Raw genomic sequence first — 19,418 nt, forward strand, 5'->3', positions numbered from 1 at the left:
TGGTACCTATCTCTAGCTGTCAATGGGCAAGAGGCAGGGTACACCCTGGACAGGTCGCCAGTCTACCGCAGGGCAACACAGAGGCAAACAACCATTCACGCACACACTCACACCTAAGGAGAATTTAGAGAGGCCAATTAACCTAACAGTCTAACCTAACTGTTTTTGGACTGTGGGAGAAAGCCGGAGTACCCGGAGAGAACCCACGCATGCACAGGGAGAACATGCAAACTCCATGCAGAAAGACCCAGGTAGGACTCAAACCCAGGACGTTCTTGCTGCAAGGCAACAGTCCTACCCACTGTGCCTGTACCCCATGCTTGTTTTTGTGACCCCAAAAATTAGATTAATCATATTAGTTCAAATCCTTCAAATAACTGTAACACAAATAGTGTATGTTCCTGTCTCTTCCATACCGTTACTCTCTCCCCCTCTGCTTAATTATCGCTACACATTTAACCTGCACTTAATTGCTCCACCAACCTTCTCTTCTGTCTTCGCCCCTATTTATTCAGTCAACTTAGTCGCACTCATTGTGAGGCCCTCCATTATGCACCCCCCCATCTGACCTAAGTCCTGTTTTGCCTGCCTGTAAGTTCCTTTACTTCATTTACTTAATAAATATGTCAGATACGCAGTTCTGTGCTGTGGAGGTGTGGTGTTGTTTGTACCTTTCTCCAGCAGGATGTGACAGTTGGATGCTGGCCACTGGTGTTTCCCATCCACGCCAATTAGGAGGAGCAGTTAAAGCAGCTGGAGATGGATGGAAGGTATCAGAGAATTTGCTCACCCATAACAGTTCCTGGCCAGATCTTTGCTCCTCGTTTCTCCATGGTTCCTTGTTCTTCCTGGCTAACTATCTTCATTCTTCTCTCAGGTGCATCCACTTTTGCATCTGACTCCACCGAACTCCTCTGAAGATCATCCACTCTGATGTCCATTACAAGTTACAAGATCCTTTCTTGCACTTCAGTTGACCGCTACTCCAATCACCACCAAGCCTGTCCACTCTCCAACATAGAATCCATCGAGCCTCAACCCGTACCTCCACAAAGACAACCTGTCATTGCGGGTACGTCAGCCTCTCCCGAACCATCTTGCCATCCTGCTTGTTGTTGGTGCTCAGTTGTATTCCTTACACTTACCCACAGTCGGTGACCAGACCTTTCACAGCCGACCAGTCCCCAGAACAACTCTCCCATCTTCCACCATTCAATGCTTGCAATAAACCATTTAACCATACACTGTGTTCTCTGTGTTTGTTGCTTTTTATTGTTTTTGAACTGAACAGATGCAATACTATCTTTTTACATTTCGCTGTATTTGAGACTAGGCCCAAGTGCTACCTGCAACCTTCAATTAAAAAAAAAAATTAGGGGGGTGGGGTTATATTGCCATTTTCTTTAGAAAATAAAACCAAAATAAAATCTCAGATACATATTAATTTCTTTAAGGTAACAAGTTAAAACAAACTGAATGCGTTTCTGAAAGATACAAGCATTGAACACTGAACTTGAAGCTTTTGTTCTGCTTCAAACAAGATAAATAAAACAGACTCATCAATTATGGTAGTGTAAGTTAGCGCATCAGAGATAACATTGTTCATCATTACAAAATAAAAAACTGAATTAACATGAAGGAATCAATGCTAGTAGGCTACAGATGACAAAGCAGCTACCGCTTGACTTATTTCTTCTTTTTTCAGCCAGTTGATGACACAGACCAGCTTGGTCACATTTTCAGGGAGTTGCTGGTTAAGTTCTGTGGTACTCTCAGGGCTTTGTTTAAAATGGCCAACAAGTTTGCGGCAATTTGCACGTACACCAGCAAACTCATTGGTATCGAGGCAGACCGTGATGGTCCTCTAGAGAATGTGAGCGTTTCAAGCGATGCGCTCATGTGGCTCTCATAGCAGCCAGCATGTCCGTTGCACAGTCTGTATCAATGGTGGATATCTTTAACAATTAAGGAAATGTTCTGTGCACTTACCAGTGCCTGGTTTCTGTTTTCATGACAATCAGTGCAAATGGTTTTAGGTTCAGAGCTCATCATAGTACTGAAACAGCCCTGGTGAAGGTCACTAATGATATTCTCATGGCCTCAGATAATGGACTTGTGTCTATACTTGTCCTGTTCGATCTCAGTGCTGCATTTGACACAGTTGATCACAACATTCTCCTCGAAAGACTTGAACATATTGTAGGGATTAAGGGGGAAGCCTTAGGCTGTCTTAAATCTTATCTATCTGACAGATTCCAGTTTTTTCATGTCAATAATAAATCTTCTTCAAACTCTAGGGTCACTTGTGGAATACCACAGGGTTCAGTCCTTGGACAAATTCTCTTTACTATATATATATGCTGATGAGCAGCTTAGGGCAAGAGTCAGCAGTCCACTTACACCTCAATAACAAAGTGCACACTTTTGATGACAATGATGTCCAGATTTTGGACAGGGAGAACAGATGGCTTGAAAGAGGGGTTAAAAGAAAAAAGGCAACACTGAACAGAGGGGGAGGATTGCGCTACCAACTCTCCAGTGGTTACAGCTCAGTCCTCCAACACATAAAATGTGTCTTCATGATTCAGGTGACCAAGGACTTTACTCACACCTAGCAATAGTCTCCAACGACCCAGGACAGTGATGGGTGGATGATAAATTTGCATCTGAATTAGCATGCGCCTATTAGGGTGGACATCCGTGTCCTTAAAAACAGCAGTGCACCAACTGCAGGTTGCTCAAATGTGAGCTTCCAGAATTGAAAACTTTCCTGAATGAGTGTCAAAATATTTTTTTAGAAAAACTGAGCGAAAGTCCTGTTGCCTCCAAGTTAAGTCTGTTCACAAATGTATGAATGTATCAGACAAAACAATTTGAGAAGTTAAAAGGTGTGCAAATAGTTATCAGCAAAAATTCAAATGTTCAAGTCAAAAGGAGAGGTAGCACCCAGTTTAAAGGAGGATGTAGAATACTGTCCAATTGCAAGAATATATTAGACAAACATTCCCGGAGAAGATTAAAGTGTGCAAATAGTCATTAGCAAAAATTTAAACCTTCAAGTTAAAGAACTGTGCAATTTGAAAGAAGTCCAACCAAACACTCCCTGAGAAGCTAAAAGTGTGCAAATAGACATTAGCATGTGCGATAGTTTAATATGTGGTTATACATCTGGCCATTTTCTGGACTCTTGTAGTATAAACCTTGTAGACTGCATTCATCTATGGAGGTCTCCACAGAGGTAGTGTTGGTGGAGCATGTGGATGTTCCACCACCTTTCCATGTATACAGAGAGGATTGTGTTCAGTCTTCATGGAGCACCACTGAGTAGGATTGTTTTCTTCTTCTCTGTAGCAGGTCTCGTCATTGATGTCTTCCGCATTCTTCACAACCATGTCTGTGGGGTGGATAGTAGAGCAGTCATTAGTGAAGAAGGTGACGAGGGCAGGCCTGAGGACACAATCATGCGGTATACCAGTGTTGAGGATCAGTGGGACAGATGTAAGTATCTCTAACCTCACCACTTGGGACCTGTTAGCGAGGAAGTCACTGATTCAGGAGCAGAGCAGTGCAGGAGCTTCAGGGCAAGCAAGTGCAGAAGCACAATGTTGAAGGCTGAGCTGGAGTCCATGAATAGCATCTGACACAGATGTTGGGATGCTGCAGATGAGTCTGATTCATGTGAAGTGCCAATGAGACAGCATCCTCTGTGGAGCAATTCTCCCTGTAGGCAAACTGCAGGCTGTCCAGGCCAGCAGGGATGTACTTTAGGAGGATCCTCTTGAAGCACTTCATGATGACAGGTGTCAGAGCAACAGAACGATAATCATTAAGTTAGATGGTTGGTTTTTTACACAGGCACAATGAAGGAGGGTTTAAAGCAGGCTGATGGGGGTTTGAGAAGTTAGGACAGGAGATTCAAATAAATTGTTGTCCTATTAAATGCAAACACACATGAATTAATGCACAGTCTACATCAGTTTGACTTGTCACTGATATTAGAAATCCATATTTGTCAGGGTTTAGTTTTGATCGGGCCTTTTTACTGTTAGTTTTCAGTTCCTCCTGCTCCTCTGACTCAGCTTTACTCCCTCTGCAGTCAGTCACACCACTTGGTCATTAACTAGTCAGAACTTACTCCACCTGCCAACCTCCCTACATAAACCTCCCTCTACCTTCACTTCCCTGCCGCTCCGTCATCAGACTCCACTCTCTCCTCGTCTGTCTACCTGGTTTGCTCCTGCCTGCTACTGGATTATTCTGTCACCTCTGAGTGTCAAGTTAAGTCTCTGCCTGCTGCTGGATGTTTCCTGTCTCACCTCTGAACTTCTAGGGAAGCTTCTGCTTGCTGTGGCTCTGGCCTGCAAGTATTCCCTCTGCCGTGCTGCTGGTCCTGCTTGCCAGCTCTTGCTCACATCTTCACCCCTGTTCCAGCCAGTCCTGCCTCTCTGGTTCCAGCCTCCTATAGCCATCCTTATTCAATAAACTCACAATAACCTAGCTCCGTGTGTGTGGTGTATCACTGGGTTCATCCATAGAAAAAATCCTGACAATATTGTTCGAGCCCAGAATTCAGTAGCCTCCTGAGACCATCCTGATCTCGCGAGCTTTCAAGGTTTCACTCGCAGATCAGTCTGGCTACTCTCCGTTAAAGAAAATTTGGAGCAGTTCACCAAACGAATGTCCAATCACCGTTGGCTTTGAGACGGGTTGAGGTGTGACGCAACGAGAAGCGCAACAGTTCAGTCTAAAGAACATGGCGGCTTCAGCCGATGAAACTAGCGTTAGCGTGGCTATCGAGCAAGTTTTATCGGAATTACAGAGTATTTCTTTGCTGAGCTAATGAGCCTTTACCTGCAGCAGCAAGAGTAGCTTGCCTTGTGGTTGTGTTTTCGTCGTTGCTCGTAACAGAGCAACGACGAAGCATGTTGACGAGTACGTCATATGCTTCGTTGATCTGATTGGTTTATTTGGCCCGTCTATCACCAACATAGGCCAATCAGCTAACCAGTATTTTCGCCCCTTCCCAAAATTACTTCAACGGAAGGTTTCCAGATGGATATGCGGAGCAAATCTATCTGGCGGCGTCAGGTTAAGAATTCAGTCAACTCAGAGTAAAAGTAATTTGTGTAAATAGTCAGTTAACATACTTCAACAAGATAGTGTTTATTGATGGTTGATGACATGTTTAAATATGCATGTTAGTTATTTGTTTTCATCAGCTTATTTACCTCCATTTATTTTCCCTTGCTGTCAGTATGCTGGTTGCAAGCTGAGATATAAATAAGAATAAGTAAACACTGGGTGCACACAGGCCTGGGACTGTGGGAACTACATAAGCTTATTGGACATTATTATGATCATTATTTTAAAATTTAAAGTGAGTGTATCATTTGGTAAACCATTGGCTTGGATCTAGGACTACACTTTGTATGTACAGCCACTGTCTGACGTTATTTGAGACTTAGCCTAACTTAAATCAGTTAAGATTAGAACCAAATCACAGTGTATGTAGATATCTGGTTTCAACTGTAACTAACCAACACGTGGAGGTAAAACATTTCTTCAGTAGATTTTTAGTACCTATTTAATTAAAGCAAACCAGAGTCTGTAACACAGTCTGCCATCAAAAATAAAATGGAGAAGTTGATTAAAGTAAAAGATTCCCTTGAACAGTCTGGTTGGGACAGTGGTTTAAACATCGATTTCTTTAAGCTTTTAAGTCTAGGTGACTTAAATAAATTATCACTCTGCTGTCTATGACAAAGGTCCTGCTGAAAGTCGAAGAGGGTTTCTTTGTTGCTGGCTCTGAGGCTCCACTAGACAGTATGTGCAGAATGGATTACTTTGCTACATGCAATGTTTACCCATAGGATTGAATTAAACGGAGATTAATTAGAAATCTTACGTGTGTGTGTGTGTGTGTGTGTGTGTGTGTGTGTGTGTGTGTGTGTGTGTGTGTGTGTGTGTGTGTGTGTGTGTGTGTGTGTGTGTTTGGGTGGGGAGGCAAGAATGTAGGTGCTCGGACTCAGCATGTAATTTAGGATAAATCAGAAGTGAGCAAAAATTGTTATTTTACAGAAAAAAATAAAATAAAATTCAGTTTAACAGGAACAACAATAACAGCCACAAGCCAGCATGTCAAAATAAAAATATAAAAACAGTCCTATTGAGCGCAATATTTCAGTTTGTCAGTCAACTCAAAATGTGGTCTCAAGTTCAGTTCCTTTTCAGGCTCGCCATCCCCTTCCAGAGAGAATCCAGGGAGCTGATCCAGCTTTTTATTCAGCAAACTAAAAACCTACTGCCTCCTGCACACAATAATGATATTATTGCATTCAGCTAAGTAAAACCCATTTTCCTTTCAATTCTTACAGCTGTAGCAAATTTTACCTTCATTCCTTATATTACCCATTGAATCATTGATTCTTAAATTCTGTTTTAAGGTTTTGTAAATCATAACATGAAATACAGTTAAATTATCACCTTATCTTTCTAGCTCCAAATACACTCCTTCATCGTCATCCCTTGTATCGGTAAAACTCTATCTGAGCTATTGGGTTCATCACTACTTATGAACTACTTTAAATGTTCTCTTGATAACCCATAAAAGGGTACATTGAACATCAACAAACATCACATTCACCTAATAAAAATAATGCAAAAAGAACTTAAAATGCTTCCTTATATTATTTTGAATTGAAATCTTATTTGGTAAAGCTACACCATAACAGAAATAAAATTGTCAGGGCTTTTAACGTAAAAAAAAAACATCCACCCGAGATTTACTGTTAGCAAAATGCTAGTTTTAGCATGACACTAGCATGACATCTTCAGCAAACACATGGTCAAAGCTCTGATCTCTCATGCACTGGCCGTGTGACACACGCATTTCACTGACGGATCACACGCTCACACACAATATATCGCATTTCTCACACATCAAAATAACAAAGCCCATCTGGGCTACGGTAAGGTCCTGCTCAGGATTCAACCGAAGATGGTCAGTAATGCCTAAATAGTTTATTTACAAGCAGGAAGTGGGCTCGGCTTCTAGCGGCGCAGCGACAGGCGCTCGCACTGGTGGTCCCCTGGGACAAAGGCAACAGGTTAGTGATTAGCAGGAGGTGATGGGCTAAAGTGAGATTGGCTAGATCACTAACCTGATGCCGGGGTTCCAGAGCCAGGAGAGCTGAGAGAGAGGCAGGCGCACGGGTCCGGAGGTCCGTTTGGGGACGGGGCTTTCCAGAGACGTTATCCAAAAGGCAGTCCGGGCTAAATAACAGTCAGTCCAATGGTCCAGCGGCAATACTGAGGGGAAATCCTGTAAGGGTGTCCAGGTCCAGTTCCAGGTCCAATATCCAAAGAGAGTCAAAGGGGTCAGGCAGGCTCAGAAACAGAGGGCAGAGAACAAGTCGGGCAACAGAAAGGCAGGTTTTCAGAAATAAGTGCTGGAAGGTTCTCCCCGGGCTGGCTCGAGACGATCTGGCACTGGAGGCTGACTTGAACGGGCCTTATATGCAGGTGGAGACAGGTAGAACCAGTAGAGGTGATTGCAGGCAGGGTGGAGTCTGAACAGGTGTGCTGATTGTGGACAAGATCAGCCCCAGTGCCAGGATCATCACACCCATTCTACTTTTAGAGACTCTAGGAACCACCAGTAGACCTGCATTTTTGTTGGAATAGCTACAAATACCAGATATCAAATGTGAAAATCTTCGCCGGATGTTTTTGTCATTTTAAATGAATTAATTATAACCTTTTTTGCCACAGTGCAGGCTCTCTGCTTTCCTGTAGCACCAGCTTTGGAGAAAGTGAAGGAATGAAGAGCTAAATCAGCACAGCACAAATATCCAATCTCCGACATATATAGAAATAATTTCACTACGGTCAAAAGTCCATGGTTTTGCACTTTAAAGTCATTATTGTCATTCTTACCATGGCTGAGGCAAAAACATCCTCATAAAGCCCTACATCTTACACTCTATGAGGCAAACTTTGGAGCAGATGAGACAGCTTCAACTCCCTTCTCTGCTCCTGCACCACTCCTCCACACCCAATTCACTATATTCACACATATGTACCAATATCTTCATATTTAACCCAAAAATAGTACAACGTGCTCCAGTGAAAATCCAATTCAGTAAATTATATAAAGCGAGTTGGTATTTTCCGGTATTTTCAGTCAGAATTCATTTGTGTTTACTTTGACCTATAACATATTCTGAGTATGCAGGGGCAGCTGGCAAGAAGTGGGACTCACTTTTACCAGGAAGAAATCTCCATCAGAACCAGGCTCAGGGTGAGCAGCCATCTGCCATGACCAGCTGGGATTTGAGAGCACAGGAATGGGGCACAGACAAACACTAAAGCAGTGGGTCATGAATGCCTGTCTGGAGAAAGAAGAAAAGCAATGCTATAATACAAGTGTGTATCGGGAACAAGGTTGAAAAGACCAGAGTGAAGATGATGTTCTTGGGGTATTAGGCCAAACAGCAGCTTTAGACTCCAGCAGCATCACTAAAGCCCAAACTATAAACTCTATAATAAAGGATTACAAGTGTTTGTTACCATCACTGAAACTAGCAGCCATCTCTATAAAACAGGAAAATTATATTTCAAATTTTAGCTGTAATACGGAGTAATAATTCTCTCTTACATGGAAAGTACTGCTGGATCGGTGCTTGTGTGTTCTTTTGTACGTATACTCTCTCTTTCCAATCCCCCAGTGAGCCCTGGCAGGTGATTGCTCACACTAAGTCAGATTCTGGTTCTGCTAGAGGTCACTCAATCAATACTTTTAAATCTTTCTGTAAGATTCAGTTGGATTGGTAGTCATCTCAAGGCAATTGAAATGAATTGGTGCCATATAAATATACTGAATATTGAATTGAATTCAGACAGAGGAAGGCAACCCAAATATGATGAGAGTTGAATGGCATATGTTGCCCAATTGAAAATAACACCAAACCTCCAACACAAGATGCTTTGGTAAAATCTGGCAAGCAACAGCTTATTTGTTTAGCTTGTCAGTAATCCCATAGTGTTTCAGGCAACTGTGGCAGAGCCGGTAAAGTTGTTGTCTTGCGATCTGAAAATTGTAGGTTTGATTGTAGCTCCTCCTGCATATATTGATGTGCTCCTGGACATTTAAACCCAAGTTGTCTATTGATCTGCATATTAGGGTGATTGGGGGAGCGCGGCTATAGAGTTCAGCGGTTGGTGTGACTAGCAAAGCACTATATAAATTCAGTCTATTTATCATTTATTGCCAATGCAGCAGAAATAGCTGGATGAAAACATATTATTGTTTATATAAAAATATTTTGAATTAGGGAACAGACTTTATTAGATTTTTTTTTACTTAGGCTGCAACATCTGGAGAAGAGTGGAGATGCCCACAATCCAAGTTGCTTGAGGTCCAGGGTGTAGTTTGCAGAGTCAGTGATGATTTTGGAGCCCTTTCAATCCAGACAAGCTGAAGATTGCAATTGAAGCAACCTTAGCAGGATCGCCTTAACGACATGTGGCAGTGATTCAGTAGTCAATGCAAAAGGAGCCCTGACCAAAGACTGAGTGCAGAAACTGTACAGTGAAAGGTCAAATTCAATAGGCTCACATTCATAGAGGCCTCGTTGTTATAGCTCTAATCTTTGGATACACACACACACACATATATGTACATATATATATATATATATATATATATATATATATATATATATATATATATATATATATATATATATATATATATATATATGTTACTCTCAGCTACCTTTATAGTTTTACTGCTATAGGCTTAGGTTACTGGAGTATATCAGGATCTAATTTTCTCACTACATTGAGTTCTACTGTTCTTCAATTATGCATTATGTGTTGTCATTTCTGCTTTAACTTTCTGTTCTCTCTCTTTTCTCTTCATAGTAGGTACACCTGGTCTGGCGTTCTGTTAACTGTGACATCATCCAGAGAAGACGGATCACCCGCTACTACCATCTAATGTAGAACAGATTATTAGATCAATGTGTGCTTCTGTGCTTTTTTGTTTCTCTTGTTGTGTCTCTGTTCTGTCTTCTGTAACCCCAGTCGGTCGAGGCAGATGACCGTTCATACTGAGCCCGGTTCTGCCGGAGGTTTTTTTTCCCGTTAATGGGTGGTTTTTCTTCCCACTGTCGCTTCATGCTTGCTCAGTATGAGGGATTGCAGCAAAGCCATGTACAATGCAGATGACTCTTCCTGTGGCTCTACGGTTCCCCAGGAGTGAATGCTGCTTGTCGGGACTTTGATGCAATCAACTGGTTTCCTTATATAGGACATTTTTGACCAATCTGTATAATCTGACCCAATCTGTATAATATGATTGAACTTGACTTTGTAAAGTGCCTTGAGATGACATGTTTCATGATTTGGCGCTATATAAATAAAATTGAATTGAATTGAATTGAATATATATATATATGCAGCGGCGTCTCTGCATTTGGGGCCTGGCCCCACCAGGTGTCACTGTGGAGCTCTATGTTCGCAATAACCAGTGGTACATGATCGTTCTTTATAGAGAAATATTGTTAAAAACAAAAAGGTCTGTCAGAAAATGAACAAGCTCAGTAGGCTGAATCCTCTTGAGTCGCCTTGATATTGGGGACGGCCCACCAATGTGTCATGATTGGAGTTTTGTTATTGGTTTGTTTTGTACTTCTTTCTATTTTGCCGATTCTGTCTTAGTTTTAGGTTCTGTCTTAGTTTTGGTTTATGGAATAGTTTGAGTTTTGTTGTGGTTTGTTTTTGTTCTTCGTTTTTATACTATCAGTCAGGGTTCTCCAAGCTTTTAGTTCAGTTTCTGTTCACTTGCGAGCTCACCTCCCTGTTTTCACCCAATCAGCTTGTCACTCCCCTGTCAGCAGTCACCAACCTATCAGTTCGGTTCTCTGTCAGTCACTTCCCTGCCTCTGATTAGTTCCACCTGTTTTCCTGTAATTAGTTTCTATTCAATTCACCTGCTCACTCCCCTATTTATACCTGCCTCTGTGTCCTGCACTCTGCCAGATCATTGTCTTGACAAGCCTTTGGTGAGTTTTGTCCAGCCTCCATATTCCGGCCGTCCGTTTTCTTCCGCTTATCCGGGGTCTGGTCGTGGGGGTAGCAGCTTCAGTAGGGAGGCCCAGACGTCCCTCTCCCCGGCCACTTGGGTCAGCTCCTCCAGGAGGAATCCCAAGCCGTTCCAAGGCCAGCCGGGAGACATAGTCCCTCCAGCGTGTCCTGGGTCTTCCCCTGGGCCTCCTCCCGGTGGGACGTGCCCGGAACACCTCACCAGGGAGGCGTCCAGGAGGCATCATAACCAGATGCCCGAGCCACCTCAACTGGCTCCTCTCGACGTGGAGGAGCAGCGGCTCTACTCTGAGTCCTCCACGAATGACTGAGCTCCTCACCCTATCTCTAAGGGAGAGCCCAGACACACTACGGAGAAAACTCATTTCAGCCGCTTGTATCCAGGATCTCGTTCTTTCGGTCACGACCCAAAGCTCATGACCATAGATGAGGGTAGGAACGTAGATCGATCGGTAAATCAAGAGCTTCACCTTTTGGCTCAGCTCCTTCTTCACCACAACGGACCGGTACAGCGCCCGCTTTACAGCAAACGCCGCACCAATAAGCCAGCCTCTGTATTGTCTGTTGATATTACCCAATTGCCTTTTTGACGTCTGAGCCATCCTGAACCTGTATTTCCTGCCCTGTCTGACTGCTCACTCGTTTTGCTGACCTGATTTTGCCCTTGGATTATCGAAGCTTACCTTATCCCTGTTTGTATTCCTGCCTGTTTTGGACTGCCATTTTGTGTATCGGTCATTATGACCACTGAGTTCTGCCTGCCCCTGTATTGTCTAAGATCGCCTCCATTAACCCTGTTTTTTCACTCATATGCTTGTCCGGCCTGAATACTGGGTCCTCTGTCTCTGGTTTTATGACACAATGTTTGTATGTAGCCTATAGTTATTAAAATGTTATCCTTTGAGCGCAGACTCCCGTTTTAATTGATTAAGCATAATAATTATTTATACACATATAGTGTAACCTTTCAATGTTCTATGTCACCTGAACACATCCTAAACACAAACATAATATCAGCCAAGTCTGGGATTGTCAGGGTTCTGTTTGGCCGGTGCTCTAACTCTGCTTCACAGGTGGTTCTAGTTTGCTGGGGGGCGTGGCCCACACCTGCGGCTCGTTTGGAGCGCTGTTCACTGGTGTCTTAAGGAAGACGCCAGAGCCGTACCCAGTTGTGGTACGACGTGGCCTCTAACCTGATCCTGCAAACCTGAACTTGTGAGGTTTTTGTCGTATATATTTGGAACCTGACTAATTTTGGATCTCCTGCCTTTCTTGTAGTTTTGTGTTTGGATTACTCACCCGTCTTGACGTCTCGCTCGACAAACCAGCTTCCAAGAATCCCTAAAGCCCAGATGTTGCTCTGGCATTCCCCCTCGTAGTCTCTTGATGTTACCCAGCTGGGCTCGAGGTTTCCCTTCCCTGGATTCTGCTGGTTCCCTCTGTCTCCCCTGTCTCCCCTGTCTGTCGTGGCTCGCTCCGGATCCCTCGCCGCCTTGCCATCAGTCCGCCCTCCAGCTGCTAACCACCCGCCATCCTCGTGAACACTCGGCCTCAGTTTCCCTCACCTTCCCCTCCCCGGTTAGGTTCGCTCAACTAAACGATAAGCGGCTCGGCTTCTGGGATTTTCGATCTGGTTTAGTCTTTCGTAAACACTCTCCTCTTCCCACAGTTCCTCCGGCATTGACGTTCAGACCTCGACGGATCTCCACACCCGTGCAATCCCTGTACCTGAACTCTTTAATAAACACCTTTAAACTGCACTCTGTCTTCTGTATTGTGTCTGCATGTGGGCAAGACATATAAAAACCATGACAGGGATGATGCCATTTGCATTACTGGGGCCCGTTCTTCGTACGTCGCTGACTCAGTTAGCTGGATTTGATTGTTGATGATTTGCTCGCGAGCAGGCTTATTTCATGTAAACAGGATTAGATCGCAGCTTTATAAGTGGAGAGATTTTTCTTGGTGGCTGTTTTAAACAAACACATCATTTAACAGTGGCTTTTAAAGAGGAAAAAGTGGTGTTAGAGCCATAAATAGAAATTTTTTAAGTTATTTGTATGATGGTTTGCTTTTTATTTTTATCATATTCAGTAAGAAGATTTGTTCAGGCCATTTTATTGTGAAGTTTAGTTTCACTTTGAAAGGCTTGCTTCTTTGTCGAGCTGTATATTGTATTAGAACAAATTATGGATGGATTATCTAGACACGGAGCAATACAGTTTTACCGTGTAAACTGTGATTTGGAAAAGGAAAAACTTTTATGGAGTTTTTTTTTTTATATATAAAGAATTTTTGTCAAAATTCTCAGTTTGCACGCGTCCTTTGCTTCCAGTGTCTAAGGAATGACACCGATTTTGGATCTGTTGCCATAACAAGTGGCTTTTTAAAATAAAGTATAATTAAAGGCTACCATTTTGTAGAATATTCTTGTATTTCACTTTTACTTGTCCCAATGTTCTAGTGGGTCCTGTGGAGGCTCTGACATAAAAGAACAAGGTAAATATAAAATTATTAAAATGCAAAAATACATACTGTAAAAAGTGATAGAAACATCTAACATGGACAGTACTTATGCATTTAATTTTTGCCAGCCCTCTCTCCTGGCTTTAACAGATTTTGAGGTGTTTTAATTAATGACTCAAATTCGGCATAACCTTCCATTAAAAGCTCGTGTTCTGCTTGAGAGAAAAACTGTGGGCGTTCTTTGGCCATGCTGAACAGCCAATAGCAGCGTTGCTGATCATGGTTTCTACTATCGATACATTTCCCCTTTTAAACAAACGCATGAACACGTGCAGTTATCTCAGATAACTCAATCCAGCCATACTATTTATAAACAACAGGTGTGTTCGAAGAACCCAATTAGCCGGATCATGATTAGCCGGATGAAATCATCTTGGATGTGTAATTTGATTTGGGATGTTTTAAACAACGTAGGCTACGAAGAACGGACCCCTGGCTGAATCACGCAAAAACAACAAGACTTAACTGGTTCATTTTGAGCACAGGCTGCATCCCGTGGACATTTTATCTACTCCACTCCTTCCTTTCCAGCATATTTGCTACTTTAAGTCACTCCAGTTTCTTTCTTCCTTCTTCAATAATGAGGGGCCGGTTGTGTTTCGCATAATATCAAATTGACTCAGTCTGTTCTACTGTGCCACCCGCGGCCTGCGTTTTATTATTGGGTAAAAAGAAGAAAAACAATTCGACCAACGACCGCTTCGGCCTGAAACAGACTGGCCGATTGAGAATCTACCCGAAACTCCCTGGCCACCCTGCGCCTTGGTGTAACTGACTTTGGTCACAGCTTAGAGTTGGTACCACTGCAAGGCGCCAATAATTCTGTTAGACAATTGCATTGTAAAGTGAATCCCCCGCAGTCCAGTTGCCGGCGGTCCGTTTGAGAGAGCCAGAGGTGAAGTGCTCCTCCTCATGGCCTTAGAAGCCTCCAGCCTGTCAGCCTCTGTGCTGCGCAGGGCTGCAGCATCTTCTCACAGAAGCAGAGCACCTTGCCCAGCAAGGGGCGCTTGTCGTATGATAGATAATGGGAAACCAATTTGGAGGCGCAGATTATTTTCAATTTCTTCTTCTTCTTTTTCTTTTTTTTTTTTCTTTTTTTTACTGCTCGTGCCGCCCCTTATGTGTCATTGAAAAAAAGTGCCGCCCGTGCCAAAGACCGCTACTGGCTGAAGAAGGCTACATGATCCATATGCATGATCTGCCACTTAGAAAAGGGAATTCCTGGAATTCCACATGATATACACTCTGTGAGTCTATTGGTCAGAAACACGTGTCCGAGAGGCTCGTAGTACGACGCCAGCAGCCAATCAGAAATCAGATCCAAAAATGTTTAGTGGAAGTGGTTTGAGCGGCATTTTCATTAAAGAGCATTTAGCGTCACAGGAGGCGTCCATAACTGTATGCAGGGAGCCAGAAGAAGTCTGGAACCTTCACACTTTGGTTTACTTGTGCATTTATTTTTTAACAAATCATTTCTGCTGTGGTTAAAAAAAAAAAAAAGAGGCGAGAGGAGTGTGGCCAGGGATGCTCTCTTCACAAAGGAAATATGATTGTTCTTGGCCAAAAGTCACAGGCGCATTTTCAGAGTTGAACACTTTCAACTCAGCTGCAAGAACGCCCGCTTTTCTGTTTTCCAGAGGTTCTAAACGCTCCAGATAACCGTTAGAAGGAGACAAAGACTGATCAGATATTGGATTTCTTTCTCTGGGGCTTGAGGTCATCATCATGATGGAGGAGAATGTTCAACGGGAACCCCAGCGCCCAAAGAACTCCGGAGAGGAGTCGAACCGGGCCGTTCTGCCTCTCCTGCAGCAGCCTGGGAACCAGCAGGCCGGCCGGGTCACCAACTTCTACATTGACAACATCTTAAGGCCGGACTTCGGCCGAAAGAAAAAGAAGGGCGTCTGTGTTCTGGGGGGATACGCGCTGGAGGAAAGGAGCGAAGTGTCCGGGGGGAAACCCTCCAGAACTGACCCAAAACACGCTGGGGGGACAGGAGGGACGGAAGACAAGCGGCCAGTGTGTGACCAGCAGCAAGCGGAGACTGGGGCGAGTGGTCCCGAACTGACAGCCTGTGATCCGGGCCGAGGGGAGTCCTGCCGCAGCCCCGGGAGCAGCGAGGCCCCGGTGGCCCCTGCAGCCAAGCCCATGCTGTGGCCGGCCTGGGTTTATTGTACCAGGTACTCCGATCGGCCTTCCGCAGGTTGGTGAAAATGGTCCGTTAATCTCAACCACAATCATTTGGTATCATTTAGTAAAATTCGAATTCTAGAAGAAAAACAAATACCTCTTAAAACAGATGAAATAGGAGGAAACGGCGGCTTCCTTTGTTAGGAAATAAAAAGCGTAAAAGCCTCGTTTTAACTTCATAACGTGTGCAGAGCAATTTTTAAATTAGTAGTATAATAAGCATCATATGAACAATAGTTTGTAGACAAAATTAAGCACTTTTAACAAAGGCTGAGCTGTTATTGCACCAGCACAGCAGGCGTGTTAAATTTATCACGTCATTGGAATTATTTAGCCGTGATAAAAATATATACATATATATATATATATATATATATATATATATATATATATATATATATATATATATATATATATATATATAAACACGAAGCATTAAACTTTTGGAAAGAAGGAGGCCATATATGCAACATTATGTTCACAAAATGAACTGTTGGAACTAAATTATACCGTTTTGGATGTTTTGACTTTTGATTTTCCGTTCATAATGTTTTGTTAAAAGGTCACACGATGCTTTATTAAAATAAAAGTAAAAATTGGAAGAAATGCGCTACAAATCCACAACATAAAATACTTAAGTAAAAGCAAGTTTAACGCCATTGTTTCTCCGTCTTCTTTGTTATTTTTGCCATTTGCATGTTTTTTGTAACAAAAGGAACGGGGGGTGGGGGTTGGAGGGTAAAAAGTGAGGGGCCGAGAAAGGCAAAATCCCAAATCCTAAATTTTCATACCGCATTGAATAGATAGATAGATAGATAGATAGATAGATAGATAGATAGATAGATAGATAGATAGATAGATAGATAGATAGATAGATAGATAGATAGATAGATAGATAGATAGATGTTGTTGGTTTTTTTTTGGGGGGGGGGGGGTAGGTGAAAGTTGGCTGCATGTCATATTTTTCAGTTGTAATTTAAGGATGTGATTTATTCATATATCAAATAACTAAAACAAGAAAAACAAAAAAAGTGCAATGCACGGAGTCTCGGTAAAACTGTAAAAGTGGCGCAGAAGTTGCTGGTTTTGTTGCGTGAAAACAACATTCCAAGTGCGGGCCCAAAGTCAGCTGAAAGGATTGTGAAACAAGGCCATGGTTCATCCTGCCCCCTCCTGCAGCACAGCCCAGGGAAGTTTAACATGCAGCGATGCAACAGATTTATTGGTGACTCGTTCAGTTTGATCCAGTGCTGTCCGTAGAGGAGTCTGAGTGTTGTTCTCACTTTCATCTCCGTTTCTGCTCCTTCTGATCCAGTAAAACTGCAGCCACGGGGATTTTTGCTGTTTTCTCTTTTCTCAAAATCGTGTTAAAATGCTATCTCTTGAGTAAAGCAGGCATCCATCTGGCCCCCAGCCCCCACGAACGGCCTCCCCCCTTCCGTGGTTTGGTTGGGCTAGAAACAAGACATAAACCATCCAGCCGAAAACCCTAAACATCTCGCATGTTTTGGGAAGCTACCACGGGGAAATCACTGAGGTCCCTGAAAACGTCTGATCCAAAAATAGCCTACCACTCAACATATCGGATTAAAGAACAGATGCAAGGGTTTCCATCAAAGATGGTTGTCCAAACGTCTGAGCTATTATCTCAGAAGACTGATCTGTTTCATAATAAACCGCCTTTCTACAGTTTGATTTAAACTGTTTTACCCATATGGCATGGCATAACCCGTTAGGAGGGTGGTCTGCTTAAAAATAATTAGCAGTCTGTGAATCATTGACAATTCTTGACAAAGTTCTGAGCGAATGTGTGCGCTTTGGGATACATTGACCATTATTGTTATTATTATTATTATTATTATTATTATTATTATTATTATTATTATTATTATTATTATTATTATTATTGTTATTATTGTTATTATTATTATTATTATTATTGATCTATTGTCTATCTATTGTCTTATCCTTGGAGGGTCGCAGAGTACACCCTAGACTGGTCGCCAATCCATTACAGATAATAATAATAATAATAATAATAATTATTATTATTATTATTATTATTATTATTATTATTATTATTATTATTATTATTATTATTATTATATTTCAGCAATTTCCCCCTGGGATTATTAAAGTATATCTTATTATTATTATTATTATTATTAGTAGTAGTAGTAGTAGTAGTAGTAGTAGTAGTAGTAGTAGTATTATATGTGCAAAATAGCTTTTTTCTCTCTCTTTTTTTTATTTTTTATTTTTTTTAATTTTTTTTTAACATATCTTAAAAACAATGTAATTGAATGTTGTCGTGTTCTTCCCTCCCGCACAAGGACCCAGATCGCGCAAACCAAAGAAAGCCACCAGCCCGAGGCAGGAGGACAAGCGGCCCCGGACGGCCTTCAGTGCCGAGCAGCTGCAGCGACTAAAGGCGGAGTTTCAGAAGAACCGCTACCTCACCGAGCAGCGGAGGCAGAGCCTGGCCTTGGAGCTCAGCCTCAACGAGTCTCAGATCAAGATCTGGTTCCAGAACAAGCGGGCCAAGATCAAAAAGGCATCTGGGAATAAAAACTCTCTGGCGCAGCACCTGATGGCGCAGGGACTGTACAACCACTCCGGCGGCAGGGAGGCCCGCTCCGACAGCGACTGAAGGTGCGCCGTCAGAACACCCGGCGTGCGCATCCAGGAGACAGACGCCATAACCTGACATCGCACTGTCCTGCGCGCGTTCAATGCCCGCGCGCACAGAGCAGTACACAGCGCGTGCTAAGCAGCAGCATAGCCAAGTATCATGGCTGAGGCAGGTTCAGAGATAAATCACCGCAAATGTTTCAGATGTACACACTACGTCATCTGCAACCCAGAAGCGTCTCTCGCGGTCCGGAGAGGAGAGCCTCTGCCTGCGCGCACTGGCTGACTGACGGGGGGGGCGCGCTTTTAAAACCATTTGCTGAAACCCAAAGAGCGCTTCAGCTGCCGCATTATGACTTTGCGGTGTTCTGTTGGTAGTTCTACAATAAAACTTTGGTTCTTTGTGGAATCACAGCTTCGTTTTCTTCTGTAACTCCTCTCTAGAGCATATCAGACGCAAGCAGCGGGCGCCAGAAGCGCTGCGGCTTTTCCATGATTTCAATCATTTTATGGACCTAAAAGTGACCGGAAATGCCTTTTGGATCTGTGGCTCCAGTGAACGCACATCTTTCAGCCGCGTGCTGCCTTACCGCAGTTCCCATGGGCCAATTCTCCACCAGGCAGTTGGTTTCAATGAGAAGGATCATTTTATGGGTTTATTCTCTTATTTATATCAAACACCGCCAGGATCCAGAGCAAAGGGGCTCTGACATGTTTACATAACTTATTTTCTCTACTGAAACATTTTATTGAATGCAACGTGTTTGGTGGATCGGATTAATGTGGATCCAAACCAAATGTTGGCCTTACAATGCAGTGAACTTTTCTTTGTTTCCTTAAATGGGTTCTATGTTTCCAAATGAAAATGTTATGTTTCTAGTTGTTGTTTTTTTTTTGTTCTCCTTTTTATACAGCATGTAAATAATTTCTAGATGATGTGTAAATAAACAACAATGCAAATCTGA

At 42.8% G+C, this 19,418-nt stretch overlaps 1 protein-coding gene and 2 long non-coding RNA genes across 5 annotated transcripts; all 3 read left to right on the forward strand.

Annotated features, from left to right (window-relative positions):
- Positions 1-223: 223 nt before the first annotated feature.
- On the forward strand, positions 224-12,560 carry LOC110366662. 3 transcript variants are annotated; one of them, XR_004931178.1, is made up of 4 exons: positions 224-770; positions 878-1,072; positions 3,352-3,498; positions 12,385-12,560. It is a non-coding gene; the product is annotated as an uncharacterized LOC110366662 (long non-coding RNA). The 3 variants fall into 3 exon arrangements; XR_004931180.1 differs by having other exon boundaries at positions 3,355-3,498; XR_004931179.1 differs by lacking the exon at positions 12,385-12,560 and adding an exon at positions 4,201-4,727.
- LOC110366661 lies at positions 12,561-12,866 on the forward strand. Its single transcript, XR_004931181.1, has 2 exons — positions 12,561-12,684; positions 12,776-12,866. It is a non-coding gene; the product is annotated as an uncharacterized LOC110366661 (long non-coding RNA).
- A 1,095-nt stretch (positions 12,867-13,961) lies between these two features.
- LOC105915581 (homeobox protein engrailed-1-B) lies at positions 13,962-19,418 on the forward strand. Its single transcript, XM_012849742.3, has 2 exons — positions 13,962-15,835; positions 18,156-19,418. The coding sequence occupies exons 1-2, from the start codon at positions 15,358-15,360 to the stop codon at positions 18,470-18,472; spliced, it is 795 nt and encodes a 264-aa protein (XP_012705196.2). The 5' UTR covers positions 13,962-15,357; the 3' UTR covers positions 18,473-19,418.

The sequence above is a fragment of the Fundulus heteroclitus genome, chromosome 6, assembly GCF_011125445.2.
Source record: "Fundulus heteroclitus isolate FHET01 chromosome 6, MU-UCD_Fhet_4.1, whole genome shotgun sequence".
Taxonomy (NCBI): domain Eukaryota; kingdom Metazoa; phylum Chordata; class Actinopteri; order Cyprinodontiformes; family Fundulidae; genus Fundulus; species Fundulus heteroclitus.